Raw genomic sequence first — 15731 nt, 5'->3', positions numbered from 1 at the left:
CAGATATTTTTACACAGTTGCAAAAAGACATTTCTCATTGAATAAACGATAAGTTCTACTCGAAATTATGCTTTTCGAAATAAATTCATTGGTATTTAGATTTGAAAAACTTTGATTTTTTATACCGAGTCCTCAAAAATTCGGTATATTAGCTAAAAATAGAAAAAAAAAACGAATTTTAAATAAATGATATGTGGCATCGTTGCCTAAGAGTCGTGATCGCAATAGAATTTGATCAACAATAAAAAAACATATTTTTGAAACGGTTTCCTAGGAAATAATTTCCACTATTGGCTATTATTTTTTTTAATTAAAAAAACTGCTAAAGTCTGATACTAAAAGTAATTATTTATCGTTTTGTTTGGGAACAATTACGTAGTGTGAAACATGAAAATATTAAAAAATAATGAAAACCATAGAAGTTAATAAAATAGATTTGTAGCTCCATATTTTTTAAAATATGTGTTTTTAAAGATTTTTCTCGTAATCTTATACGTGCTTTTCAACAACGAACCAATGAGTTGGTAGCTAAAGCTAATGAATTTCTTATTGCCAATAAAAAGTTCGAATGTTAATATAGATCGTTGCAGAATTAAATTCTCTACAATTTAGTTAAATAAAAAATGTTGTATTTGAAAGTTTTGAGTTTTTTTTTAGAAATTTGAATAGATCAACGAAAAGATCTAAGCCTTCTCTTTCACATAAGCCAAAAAAGATTTAAAAAAAACGGCAGAGTTATCGATTATTGAAGTCGAAGATGTAAGCCTAAAAATTTTCAAAAAACTTTAAAATTTCGAAACCGACTAAATTTAGATATAGGGAAAGCTGATAAAAACTCCCTTAAATAACTCGATTAATCCAATATTTCAGTAAATAGTTTAGCTTTTCATTTAAAATAAGAAAGTTGATTACGAATTCCGTTATAACAGGAAGTGTTGCCATATTGAAAATATTTTCATTGATCAGGACCTAACGGATTATGGTTGTATACAAATTTTTAGATGGCCATCATTATTAAAACACCCAATACTTCTTTGGTCAAGTTCGTTGCCCACCAAGAAATTTCAAAAAAATCTAGTTATTCCTATTATTATGGCAATTTGGTGTGTATCAGATAATGTCGGTAATAGTTTAAAGGAATTAATTTATGGTGAAAACTAAACGCGTGTTATGTAACTCGGGAGTAAAAGTGTGTTATAAATTTTCACACGACGGGTGAAAACCACTATTGCGCCCTCGGAGATGAAAAATTGGCTCGATTGTGGAAATAACAATTCGTGAAAAAAATTAACCCTGACACTTCTTCGCTCGCTCCGTATTTATAACCCTCGTATCCTTTGATCCTTCCATTTAGACGGCGTACGATGTTAACAGTATTTCCCTAGACACATTCAGCAATATCGCATCCTTTTTTACGATCCCCCTTGGTTCCTCTTGCAATCAATCATCTTTTCGTTGCCATATTTCACACAGTTTGGCCACAGTCGGCGGCACCGGTTCCCGTTGACATTCAGCGTTAGTTTATGCCACCATGCGAATTACCCAATATTGATCACGAATCGAAAGTTTATTAGGAAGGACCCACTCTCCGTAGACACGTATCCGCTCGACGACCTCCATTTACGAACCGGATATCAAAGGTGCAATGTTCAAGCGATGATAATTATTATGCAAGAGATTCGATCGAGAGAGTCGTCTTGTGTAAAATCGAAGGTAAAAAGAAAAGACGACGACGAGTACAAGATATGCATGAGGAAATTCGGAACGGTGGAAGGTCGACTTTGTTTATTTAAGATGCGTTCGAGCGAATCAGTCATTTGAAAAAATAGATTTCGGATACGTTCGATTGCACCGTCACGTGGTATTGGCGGGCGAAAAGGCACTCTTGCAATTGATTGTGCAAATCATTGAGGATTGAATGGACACAGTTGTTGATCTTGGAGGAGATTGAGTAACAACCACCAACGCGTTTTATCCGCAATTCATCGCAGGATTCCTTTTTGTTTGGTGGCAGACAGAAATCCTACCGGAAACACTTGTCTAAAGATTTTATTTGATTAAAAAAACTGTGAAATGACGTTATTGCGTGGAAAAAAGTTTTTTTTTGAGCTCACAGTGATTTTTTTCGAGTCTTTAATTAAAAAAATATATTAGGAGCACAAGGAGAAAAGTATTTTCGACCCAATGTGGTGACATTTCGGGTAACTTTTACGAAGTGCGAATTGGCAAAAGTAAACAGATTTTTCATAATTTATTTCTGACAAATTTTTATTAAATAATTGCACACGTTTTGAGACGATATCTACCATAAAACTCTTGAAAATGGTAAAATGATTTTATTTTTGGCTAAATTTACTAGTTTTCGGTCCACTTTAATAAAATTTTACAAAATAACTGTGTTTTTAACTCAACTTTTCTTTTAGAGTTTGCAAAATTTGGTAGTTTGTCGATTTATTTTTGAGAAACTTTACGAAATAATTGCTTGTTTCTAAATGAAAAGGAACCAAAACGTTTAAAAACGCCAAAATTAAGTTATTTTCAATAAAATTAGTGATTTCTTGGCGTATTTTAGCGAAATTCTACTTCTAATTATTTAGGTTGGATGGATCAGTCATTTAAAAAAAAAAAACTCGAATTAATTTTTTTAAATGCTAAATTTCCACACCATTTCCATTTCTGAGGTCATTCTTAATTTTTTTAATGACAACCGACATTTTTGTTCACTATTTTAAATAGTACACATCTTTATCTTTTTGGTAATAAGAAAAAAAAAATTAAAAAAGAACATATAATGGGCTTTATTTTTTTGTTCTCGACTTATTTTATAAGCAGCTATTGAGTTTCATATTATTTTTTTGTATAGTTTTTTTAATTTGATTTAATAAAAACATTGAAAAAGGGCGCTAATTTGTTAATTTTGGCTTTAAAAACGACAGCGTTATTGCTCGGAAATAGGTGATTTTTGAGCTTACATTGTTTTTTTCGAGTCTTTAAATAAAAAAAAATTAAGAACTCCAAGAAGGTAAGATGAAAACTATTGAAAACTGTTTTCTTCCTAATTCGGAGACGTTGGGTAATTTGTTTTACCAAATATGTGACTCAACTTTACTCCTAGAGTTTGCAAAACTTAGTAGTTTGTCGATTTATTTTTGAGAAATTTTACGAAATAATTGCGTGTTTCTGAATGAAAAGGAGTCAAAACGTTTAAAAACGGTAATAAGAAATTATTTTTGATAAAACTAATGATTTTCCGGCGTATTTTAGCGAAATTCTATTTCTAATTAAAGGTGATTTTTGAGTTTACATTGTTTTTTTTTTTCGAGTCTTTAAATAAAAAAAGATAAGAGCTCCAAAGAGGTAAGATGAAAACTATTTTCTTCCCAATTCGGAGACGTTGGGTAATTTTTTTTACCAAATATGTGACTAAAAATAGTCAAATGTTAACAGAATTATCTTAATTTATTTTTAACGAATTGAAATTTTTGTTTTGAAATTCTTGAGAATGGTAAAATGTTCTTATTTTTGGCTTAACGTAATGATTTTCGGAGCAGTTCAATGAAATTTTACAAAAAAACTTTGTTTTTAACACCACTTTACTCTGAGATTATGAAAAATTTGGTAATTTGTCGATTTATTTTTGCGAAATTTTCCAAATAATTGCTTGTTTCTGGATGAACAGGAGCCAAAATTAAGTTTTTTTTGATAGAATTAGTGATTTCTTGGCGTAGTTTATCGAAATTTTACTTCTAAATATTTAGGTAAGATGTGCTGAAAAAATCTGAGAGATCATAATACAGACTGAATCAAAAGTAATGCACAAATAGCTTGATTTTATTTTTTTGATGCTATATTTTCACACCATAATGACATTTCTGACGTCATTCTTAATTTTTTGAAATGACAACCGACATTTTTGTTCACCATTTTAAATAGTACACATCTTTATCTTTCTGGTAACAAGAAAAAAGAATAAATAAAATTTTAAATTAAAAAAAAAGTTTTTTATATAAAATAAAAAGTATTGACAATTAAACATAATGGGCTTTCTCTTTTTGTTTTCGACTTTTATATTATTTCATTTTATTTTTTTGTATAATTAGCAAAAAAAACATTATATGACACCTAAAGTCAAAACAAATATCAATCGTTCCTTATAAAATAAAACAAGGACGAAAAGAAAATGCTCTGATTTATACACTCAATACCTTTTCTAACTTTTTTATTTTGTTCTCTTCTTTTTTTGATTTTTTTTAAACATACCAGAATTAAGAATGTCAATTGCCATTTAAAAAAAATCAAAAATGACGTCATTACTCCAAAACGAATAATGTCAAAATGTAGCAAAAATTAAAATCGACCTATTTGTAGACAAGAATATGAATTTTTTGCGTTATTTTGGATTTAGTTTGTGTATTCTGCTCCTTATTTGACTTTTTCTGATACACAATGGCTTGATAATAAAAGTTCCAAGAAATAAGATACGAGATGAGACAGTTTACCTTGTGTCGCTCATCACTGTCATAGATGGTCGTCATCTTTACAAATTATGGCATTCAATTATCGGTTAATGACCAATGGTAGTAAAAAATTCTACATCATACATAACACGTCCAGAGTGCTCTTTTTTACATTTAGTTATTTCTCGGAATCTGTGAAATGGTTGAATATTCATGTTTTTTTTTTCGATTACATTTCAAAACGCGGATGATACAATCACTGAAAAATTCATAAATTGGAATATTTGCGCTTTTTAGCTTGCAAACAGCGCACAAAAACAAAATTCGTCGTCTCAAATCCCAGATGCACCGTTGCTTAGCTTTGCGTGGAGTTTTCCTTCGTCATTTATTCACCCTGAAGTAGGATGTATGTGAATTCCGTGTTGAATATTGCAAAAGGTCCCATTTAGGGAATGTTGTTTTGTTGCATACCGACCCGAAGAAGGTTACGTTTTTCTATCGTGAAGCCGACTTCTCGAGCGTAAAATGTCATACAAGAACAGGATCGATGCTAGGATTAAAGTCCAGTTAATTTGCCGCCTAATCGCGAGACTTGCCTAATTATGTGTTAATTTTACGGGCTTTTAGTGCCTTGTTATACAATAAAATGCACAACATGTTCTTTTTCGGGGTGTTTGATCTTTGCAGGCTCATTACAACTGTGGTAATGACTGAATTTTGTATTTTTTTTCTAGTCCTCCTCCGGGAAGCGATCGAAAACGACGACCTCCTGTCGAAAACCCTCAAGATAACGGACTTTGGTTTAGCTCGCGAAGTGTACAAAACAACGCGGATGTCGCAAGCGGGGACCTACGCTTGGATGGCCCCCGAAGTCATCAAAAACTCCACGTTTTCGAGAGCAAGCGATGTTTGGAGTTACGGAGTTGTCTTGTGGGAGTTGTTAACGGGCGAAACGCCGTACAAAGGTATCGACACCCTGGCTGTGGCTTACGGCGTTGCCGTCAACAAACTCACCTTACCCATACCCAGCACGTGTCCGCAACCTTGGAGGGAACTCATGGAGAGTAAGTGTGACGACTTCTTTTTATGCGAAAGAAGGAAAAAATCGAATGTGGAAAGTTTTAATGCAATTTTATGGCAATTCGCGTGATTCCGAGCGATTTTTCTAATGATAATTGTTCGGTTCTCACGCAAGTTATGTATTTAATAAACAAAGACTACAAAATTAATTAATCAGTCAATAATAATTGAGTGTTTGAATTTAAAATTGAATGGAGCAAATTCGGAGAAAGGCAAAATAAATTATTAATTTTCACAATCGGTTTTAAATTATTTGATAAATGCGGAAATAATTGAAGTGACTACAAAGGATGTGGACAGAAACTTTAATTTTGGGACGTTTTCCTTTCACAAAAATTAAAAACAGTAATTTCATCGATTCCGTGCTACACTTTGCACAAATTTTTAAGTTTTATTTTCAGTTTTTATGAACAAGTAAAATTGCATTTTTCTTTATAGGAACTTAGTAACAGTTAAACTTTGCAACGTACAACGAAAGCCACATAAACCTTTAGACAATATAATTTTTTTGTCATTCTTGACCAAATTTGGTTACTTTTTCGTTCTAGTTTAATAAAAACAAGAAAAATCTTGATTTTTGGTTTAAAAACTTGTTTAAATCCTCAGAACTTGCAAAAATATTGTCATATTTGACATAATTCTGTGGTCTATTGGATTCCTTTTTAAGAAATTAGGCGCAACAATAGAGTTTTTGCTGAATAAACGTTTAGAAAATTAAAATTTTTGGTCATTTTCAACCAAATTTGGTGATTTTTTTCGTTCTGGTTTAATAAAAATAGGAAAAAAAACTTGATTTTTGGTCAAAAACGTGTTTAAATTCTCATTTTGGGATTGTTTTGGGATTGAATGGCTTACTTATTAAAAAAAAATTATGCAATAATTGAGTTTTTGCCGAATAAACGCTTAGAAAAGTTAAATTTTTGGTTATTTTCCACCAAATTTTGTGATTTTTTTCGCTCTAGTTTAACAAAAACAGGAAAAAAATTTGATTTTTGGTTTAAAAACGTCTTTAAATCCTCAGAATTTGCAAAAATAATGTCATTTTTGATATAATTTTGTGATTTATTGGCTTAGTTTTTAAGAAATTTTGTGCAATAATTGAGTTTTTGTCGAATAAACGGTTTGAAAATGTAAATTTTTGGTTATTTTCCACCAAATTTTGTGATTTTTTTCCGTTCTAGTTTAACAAAAACAGGAAAAGGACTTGATTTTTGGTTTAAAAACGTCTTTAAATCCTTACAATTTGCAGAAATAATGACATTTTTTATTTAATTTTGTGATTTATTGGCTTAGTTTTTAAGAAATTTTGCGCAATAATTGAATTTTCGCTAAATAAACGCTTAGAAAATATAAAATTTTTGTCATTGTCGACCAAATTTGGTAATTTTGTTCATTCTAGTTTAATAAAAATAGGAAAAAAACTTGATTTTTGTTCAAAAACGTGTTTAAATTTTTAGAATTGGTAAAAATACTTTTATTTTTGTCATAATTTTGTGATTTATTCGCTTACTTTTTAAGAAATTTTGCGCAGTAATTGAGTTTTTGCTAAATAAACGCTTAAAAAAATAATTTTTTTTAATCATTTTCGACCAAATTTGGTGATTTTTTTCGTTCTAGTTTAATAAAAATAGGAAAAAACTTTATTTTTGGACAAAAACGTGTTTAAATTCTCATTTTTGACATTGTTTTGTGATTGAATACCTTACTTATTAAAAAAATTTTGTGCAATAATTGAGTTTTTGCCGAATAAACGGTTTGAAAATGTAAATTTTTGGTTATTTTCCACCAAATTTTGTGATTTTTTTCCGTTCTAGTTTAACAAAAACAGGAAAAGAGCTTGATTTTTGGTTTAAAAACGTCTTTAAATTCTTACAATTTGCAGAAATAATGTCATTTTTGATTTAATTTTGTGATTTATTGGCTTAGTTTTTAAGAAATTTTGCGCAATAATTGAATTTTTGCTAAATAAACGCTTAGAAAATATAAAATTTTTGACATTTTCGACCAAATTTGGTAATTTTGTTCGTTCTAGTTTAATAAAAATAGGAAAAAACTTGATTTTTGTTCAAAAACTTGTTTAAATTTTTAGAATTGGTAAAAATACTTTTATTTTTGTCATAATTTTGTGATTTATTCGCTTACTTATTAAGAAATTTTGCGCAATATTTGAGTTTTTGCTGAATAAACGCTTATAAAAGGTAAATTTTTGGTTATTTTCGACCAAATTGTGTTTTTTTTTCGTTCTAGTTTAACAAAAAACATGACGAAAAACTTGATTTTTGGTTTAAGAACGTGTTTAAATTCGCAGAATTTGCAAAAATACTGTCATTTTTGACATAATTTTGTGTTTTATTGGCTTACTTATTAAGAAATTTTGCGCAATATTTGAGTTTTTGCTGAATAAACGCTTATAAAAGGTAAATTTTTGGTTATTTTCGACCAAATTGTGTTTTTTTTTTCATTCTAGTTTAACAAAAACATGACGAAAAACTTGATTTTTGGTTTAAGAACGTGTTTAAATCCTCAGAACTTGCACAAATAATGTCGTTTTTGACATAGTTTTGTGATTTAATGGTTTACTTTTTAAGAAATTTTGCGCAATATTTGAGTTTTTGCTAAATAAAAGCTTGGAAAATATAAATTTGTTGTCATTTTCGTAATTTTTTTCGTTCTAGTTTAACAAAAATAGAAAAAAGAAACTTAACATTACTAAAACCATTTTGAAAATTTCAGCATTAGCTGAAATTAACTTAAAAAAAAAACCAGTTCATAATCAACGAGATGTCGTTTTCATAATTATAGGTGTTTCAAGATAAGCGAGTAATAAGCACTTTACACCTGACTGGTACCGATATTTCCATTAAAATTATTCTAGTTTTAAATTCCTTAAGCGGGAAACTGTTTTTCCGGTTCGTGTAATATAAAGGATAAAATATGCCTCTGGGGCCTTCGAGGGTCTGTCGGGGTTGCGTTACCGCCATAATCGTGAAACGAAACGTAACGCGCCTTACCTTGTACGCAATTTGAATGCGAAAGGTGCGACGCGTGCCGCAAATAAAAATGTCGGCAAACAATGAAAGAATACACATTGACAATAAGTTAGGAGAGAAGTTGAGGGAAAACCCGGACCGCAACACAAATGAGATCTTTATCAAAAAGTGTCACTTGCAGCGTCGTATAATTCATAATTTAACGGTACCGAGCGTTATTTCAGGAACGATATGAAGATTTATCGTTCCCCTGTGAGCAAGCCAATTAATGTTTCAATTCCGTGACGAGAAAATATTTTTCTTTTCGTATTATTATAGAATGTTGGAAGTCCGATCCGCACCTTCGGCCCAGTTTCGAGCAAATCCTTTTCGATCTAGAACTGATTTTCAATTCGTCGTTCACCCAAACTCCGCACGAAAGTTTTCACATAATGCAAGATGACTGGCGTCAGGAGATCGAAGAGGTCCTCTTGGAGCTTCGCAGGAAAGAGAAGGTAAGTTGTGGGCTCGACATTCATAAAGCTCCATTATTTATCTTGCTTTTCTCATTGGCTGCTTACCTTGAACATCCCAGGCATGTAAATCATTTGAAGAGGTAATTAGACGAGTCAAAAGGCGACGTTTCGTTGCGGATTTTACTAATTGGTGTTTCGTTCCAACAGGAGTTGCGTTGCAGGGAAGAGGATCTAAATAGGGCGCAAATGAAGCAAAGGATGCACGAGGAACAGCTGCGGCAGAAGGAACAGGAACTGCAAGCGAGAGAAATCGATCTTTTAGAAAGGGAATTGCATTTTATGATTAAACAACAAACACCAACTCCGATTAAACGGAAAGGTACAACGGGGAAATGTTCGTTGTTCGTTCGTTACTGATTTTTCTCTTTAGGGAAATTCAAACGATCGAGGCTGAAACTGCTGAAAAAAGAACCCGGGTCGAATATTAGCCTACCATCGGATTTTCGCCACACCATCACAGTACAACACACACTCGACCACAAGGCTGTCATTTCACCACATAGTCCACCGGGATCCCCGGCTATAACCCGATTACGGGCGATAGCACGTGAGTAACTAATTGGAAAATCGCCAATTTATCATTTCACTTTTTCATTGTTTCATCGATTTTTCAGCATGGTTTAGCACGTGTGTGAATTTTAGTTCGTTTTTGCGTGCTTTTTAGTTTCAATTTTGCTAAGTTAGATCGGTTAGAGTATCACTTTTGTTTTGAGCACACTTTTTGGGGACAATAAATCACGCGGAATCCTGGTTGGAATATTGCCTCAAATATAGTTTGTGTTTTTTATCCGACTGTGAAACCAATGTTCGCGGATAACGTATTCAGATAACGACGCTGTAACGTAACTCTTGTTGCAATTGGTAACAAAACATTTCTTTTATCTAAATAAATATTGCGTGCGAGTTTTGGTAATGCTTATGTAATAATAAAAGCGAGACTTTGTTTCAATTGTGTCGCCGTTTCTCATTTTGCGTTTTACGGGAAATAATAAAAAAGCAACTGTGCAGTAACAAACCTATATAAAGTTTATGGAGCAGAATTTTGTCGGTGAAAACTGAACTTGCTGTTGAAAATAATTTAATGTCACATAAATGTCACTTCGACCGTAATTCGTGTTACCGGTTTTAGTGATTAGGGTTCGTTGCAAATAAATTAAATCATTTGAATTGTTTGCTGATACGATCCCGTCATCATAATACACGCACCTGAATTTTTAATAAGGTGGAAATCAATTAAATCGTGTCTATGAATTGATTTCTGATTTTAGGAACTGAAATATTCCAAACATGGAATGTTAAAATTTCGTGCTCACTGCACTTTTGAACTTTTGCCAAGTTTGCAGAAAAACTACAACACAATTTCTTTTATAACTCGTTGTTTAACCTCTCGAGTTCAGGACATGAAATAGTAAATAGTGTTCGGTTTATCCACGTAGGAGGAAACGTCAATATATTTTACAGAAGTTACGTTTCTATTATTTTCTTGCTCAAAGAAAGCAACTTGAGATATAGTAGAGTTTTCTTTTTAAATTCTCGAAAACACTTAAAATAGAACGAAATTATTCTTTGCAAGGATTCTTCGCATTCCGCATCTCAGACTAATTTCTCAGGCTTTGAAGTGTTGTCTGCAAGAAATATTTGCGTGGTCGAAGGAATAACAAACATGAAGCTTATAAACTTTACAAATTCGGAATACTGAATTTTCTAGACCAAAAATATGTTTTAACCAACGGATTTCCCACAGGTATTTGTATAATATTGCCTTGACAAAAAATTAGGGCATGTGTAGAAGTTTTTACAATAAAATTTTCTCAGAAAAAGTACAGGAACTGTAGTTAAGTAACAATCTTCAAATTTTAATATTACATTCACAGAACCTTAAATTAATTTTCTTGAATGTTTACAAAGGTGTTTACAAGATTAAATATTTCGCCGGCGTTTTGTTTATAATATCTAGTTATTCTACAATGAAGTTCCGCTGACATTAAAAAATTCTAAAATCAGCAATTTTAAACACAAATACAAAATGTTTCTTACAAAATGATTTTTCTATTTTTCTCATGTGTCTTTATTTCTTCTATATACATTTTTTTAAAGAATTAGATATTTTTTTAATTATTATATTTTTTAATTTTTTTCAGTCACATTGTTTATTTTTATTTTTTGTTATTTCTCATTTATTGTCTGGGCCAAAACCTTGATCAGCTTTTTTGGTCCAATTTGTGGTAGGAGAAACATGTAGAAAATTTTAATTTTGTTATCGTATTTTTTTCTTGTTGTAACTAATTATATTGTAACTGTTTTACTGCCACAAATAAATTATTATTATTATATTATAAAGATGACCAATTCTTTCTAAATTTTCAATTTTTTCACTATCGTGGTTACGATTTTCTTATTGTTGCAACAATTAAATATTATTTTAACAGAGAAATTATTCCAGTGACCCTTAAGCCTTGTCCTAATATTTTTTAAAAGTAACAAATCCCCGAGTTTTTTTTTGTAGTTACCTTAGACTTCTATACTCTTCTAATGCGAGGTAAATTTTCATCTCCAAGACCATAAACAACATGTATATTTTTTTCGTAAAAAATAATGAATACGAAAGCCATAGTTTTTCGACAAAAAGTCAACCAATTGCGGTCAATCCCTTAATTGATATACAAAACTAAAATCAACACCAATCGAAACAGTTTGTGTCGTTCGAATATGCTGAAATTTTGCATACATACGTAATTTCCGTAACATTACAATATTCATTTTAATTAATTATTTACAGATAATTAACAATTGTTATTAACATTTATTTGTCAGTATCTCAGCCTCCAATTGAAACCAATTCTAGTATTTGTGTTCCAAAATTGACTGTAGTATTTGAAAGCAACCACAATAATAATCTATTCAATAGATAAAAGAAAAATTGTATTTGAAGTGTAAAGTATTTTACAAAACCATCGGAAGTCTTTATTTACATTTTGTGTCTCGTTTCGTCAACTCATGACTATAATTTTCAAAGCAAAATATCATTCCAGAGATGGGCAATTTTTTTTATTAACGCTGTATGTTTTTTGCAAAAAAAATAAATTAAATTAAAACAGTTTTCTAACTAAATTTTAACCAATTCCCTTAATTGAAATACGACGTTAAAGTCAACACCATTTGGTAGAAGAGAAAAATCTACGGATCCCACGGTAACATAATTATTAATTACTAAAAAAAACAACGTCGCTATTTGGAACAATTCGTTTTTTTGCGAATAAACTGAAATTTTGAATACACACGTAATCTCCGTAACATTGCAATATTTATTTTAATTAATAATTTACAGATAATTCACATTTATTTATCAATATCTTATCTCGGCCCATAATTGAAACCAACTTTAGTATTTTCGAAATGTTCAAATATTTACTTCTATGTGAAAAACTTACACCAGGTAATGAAGGAAAAAATATTACATAGGAAAGCCATAGTTTTCCGACAAAAAAAGACACTATTCGAAACATTTGAATAAGCTGAAAATTTCTGTAACATTTTAATTTCTGTAACATTACAATATTTATTTTAAGTAATAATTTACAGATAATTAACAATTGTTATTAACATTTATTTGTCAGTATTTCAGCCTCCAAGTGAAACCAATTCTGGTATTTGTGTTCCAAAATTGACTGTAGTGTTTGAAAAAACTCAGGCCATAGAATAAAAGCAACAACAATAGTAATCTATTTAATAAATGAAAAAAAATATGTGTTTGAAATTCAAAGTATTTTGCAAATCCTTAAAGCAAATAAAACATTTTTAAATATTTTTTGTTTGTAATGAATTTAAGGATTCGTAAATTGTGTATAAGAAGTCTCGTAATATGAGGCAATATTTCATTCTCGCCCTCATCAGCGACTGTCGCGTCGGAATTAAAGTTATTTGGCACATTGCCAGCGCAAATAAGGTCGTCTGCCGTCGTGCTAATCACACCGAACCAGAGCAAAGCGGCAATTCTTCCACTTTCATCGCCTAAAATTCTATCCATAGAACACTGAGGGCAGGGGGTTGTTGTTGTATTTCAGTACCAGCCGACGGTGTAAAGGGGAAAACGTGGGGCCCTAGCACGTGCCACCAGCGCGAACGGGGCCAAATAACGATGCTCAGACCAGCCCCCAACAGGAGCGCGATCTGGTCGAAAAGCGCCCCCAATCTGGACAAGACCCGGACGCCGGTGTTGAGCCGACAGCCCCACGACATAGGTAACACCTCCCCCATTGACAGTAACAAAAGCTCAGGTCTGCAGATGTTAATTAGTAAAATGTCGGCTCTAACTACTCTTTCTGAATTTAAACGGTTCGGAAGCACTCTACGTAACAATAGTTTTCCCACAAATAACGCTTCGCTAATGCAAAAACCCGGCTTGGGACAGAACGAACGGTTGAGCAGGTCGATAGGAAATATCACCGAATCGCACTATGATACTGTGTTTAGCACTGATAGTTTCGTTATTGCGAGAGGGGTCAGCACTTCGGTGCATTTCACGAAAGAATACGCCGATGTTAACGACAATCACGATGATACCGAACGCTTACTCAAATAATTTGCGCGCTGTGAAATTCTCTTGTTCTAATCGCGACTTTTCGTTAGGCGTTTCCGAGGAAAACCTCCCGAATGTTCTATGTAAGTCAGTCCCCTCCCCCCAACTACGTATACTTTTTTAGTTTTAAGCACAGTAGCATGTCTTTGATTTGACCATATTTTAATTGATTTTATTTCAGCCTTATCTTAAGTAGTCTTGTTTTTATATTATTATTATATTTTGTGTAGTGTATTTTAGTCTGTGCTGTTTTTTAATTTAATTGATGGCTTTTGAACACGTTTTGCGATTTTTGTATGTGTTTGAAACGTGTTCAAACTGCTTCTCTCATGGTGATGGTTCTATTTTATGTAATTTGATTTTCAATAAACATTGTAATAATGTTTTTTAATTACTGTATTTTTTTTATCACTCGCATGTCCTTAATTTTGGGATTATTTCGCACTGTTGGTGAACACAACATTTCAGTGCCAATGTTGGTCTAGACTAACTCATTGGTACCACAACTACAGTTTCAAACGAGGAATTAATTGCTTTAACTTTTTACTAAATTATTAATTCTTCAAGACTTAACAAAAGTTATTAACCGGATGCTGGAGTTTTTCAGTCTTGTTGTAGTTTTTTATTTTGCTTCTGTTCGTTTTTTTTTATTGTGTAGTAGCTGTGTTTTGTGTTTGATGCGTGAAAGAATCGCTAGTGTTTGTTTGGGTTAACAGATTTCATTCCGCCTGAAGATTGGGGCCCTGAATATCCCATTCCAGGAACGATCAGGCATAACGTACCTATTCCGACCCTGTACAGTGCTGACGGTAAGTTGCCTAAAGCTATGAAAGAGTGTCGACCGCCAAAAATACTAACTATTTTTTTACAGGTCAAAGGCTGAAACCAAAGTTAAGTATTGTGGAATTAGTTTTGTACAACATCGCCGCAATGTTGGCCGGAGTGGCGTCAGGTTATGATGTGCGATTGTCGAATGTGTCTCCCCTGCATCCAAGGCTACAACCTAACAGGTAAAAAATCTTGTTCTTAATAACTAAAGCCCTCGTTAAATAAGGTTTTAATCAAAAATTAAGATGCAAAGCGAGCTGAATTCTGGTTTAACTATTGATATTGTACAACGAATTTTACCACTTTCTTTGCTACTATCAATTTTGAAACTTAGTAAACTTAGTGTAAGATGTAACAAAAATTTTAAAAGCAGAGTAGAAATATTAATTAATTTTTTTCTATACTAGTCGATTCATTATTTTGAATAATACTTGGTTTTTAAACAATCCGTAGAGCTAAAGGTCGTGGAAATAGTACTGTAAACATATTTAAGAATCTTCTACAAAAGAAGTCAAAATAGAGTTATTTTGACTATAACAATTATTGTTTTATCCGAATGTTACAGTTTCTGAGATGTAAAAATTAAAACAGGACAAAACCACGTAATAAAATACAAAATACAACACAAAAATAAAATTTTCTCACTTGGCGATAAATAAGAATAAAATAAATGCACTTACCTTTATGGCATGGCATCTTTTTCCATCGTATGATCTTCTTAGTGTAATTTTTCTACAACTACAATTCTAAAATTACACACTAACCCTTTAATCCGTATTCTTTTCTTATTTTCTCTCTCGAAATCCATTCCAATAGCACAACACTAACGAATTTGAAACTTTAAAATCCGCAAAATTTTGATTTTATTTTTAAGGCGTCCGTTCGCGATAGCATCAAGTGACAAACTGAATAAAATTAAACGGCACAAAATGAATTGTGTAAGAATATGGATAAAGCGTCACCAAGAAAAAATATAATCTGTTAGATAATTAATTGTTGGGAGGTGGGAAACAAGTAGGTTTGTCTGATTCATTGATTTTTGTTACGAGTACGTCACGTAACGTTGTTTTGAGGTACCTACCTGAAAACTAATACAGGGACGTTCATTTTTAGGGACCAGTCGTTGAAACTCATTTCTTGGGCAAATAGTTTCAGATTTGTTTTTTTTTTTTGTTTAATTTAAATATTAATAATAATATAATTTATTTCCAACAGACTTATTAGTTTATAGTGGACAAGTAACAATAAAATATACCAAAAAAGAATAAAATTATGTTAATTT

At 31.6% G+C, this 15731-nt stretch overlaps 1 protein-coding gene across 4 annotated transcripts in view; it reads left to right on the top strand.

The window, feature by feature from the left end:
- Nucleotides 1-15731, top strand: part of LOC664510 (mitogen-activated protein kinase kinase kinase 11) — a 37123-nt gene that overhangs the window by 11012 nt on the left and 10380 nt on the right. For 2 of the 4 annotated variants that reach the window (XM_015979403.2, XM_015979404.2), the window contains exons 3-10: nt 5192-5521; nt 8846-9021; nt 9102-9122; nt 9190-9361; nt 9413-9589; nt 13107-13283; nt 14338-14430; nt 14493-14631. In XM_015979403.2, coding sequence (XP_015834889.2) covers nt 5192-5521; nt 8846-9021; nt 9102-9122; nt 9190-9361; nt 9413-9589; nt 13107-13283; nt 14338-14430; nt 14493-14631 — 1285 coding nt within the window. The remainder of the gene's footprint in view (nt 1-5191; nt 5522-8845; nt 9022-9101; nt 9123-9189; nt 9362-9412; nt 9590-13106; nt 13284-14337; nt 14431-14492; nt 14632-15731) is intronic. The other 2 variants (XM_015979405.2, XM_008194064.3) reach the window with 2 other exon arrangements.

This window comes from Tribolium castaneum, chromosome 9 (genome assembly GCF_031307605.1).
Source record: "Tribolium castaneum strain GA2 chromosome 9, icTriCast1.1, whole genome shotgun sequence".
NCBI classification, from domain to species: domain Eukaryota; kingdom Metazoa; phylum Arthropoda; class Insecta; order Coleoptera; family Tenebrionidae; genus Tribolium; species Tribolium castaneum.
Note: the sequence above shows the minus strand (reverse complement) of the source record. Positions and strands in the feature narration are given on the sequence as shown.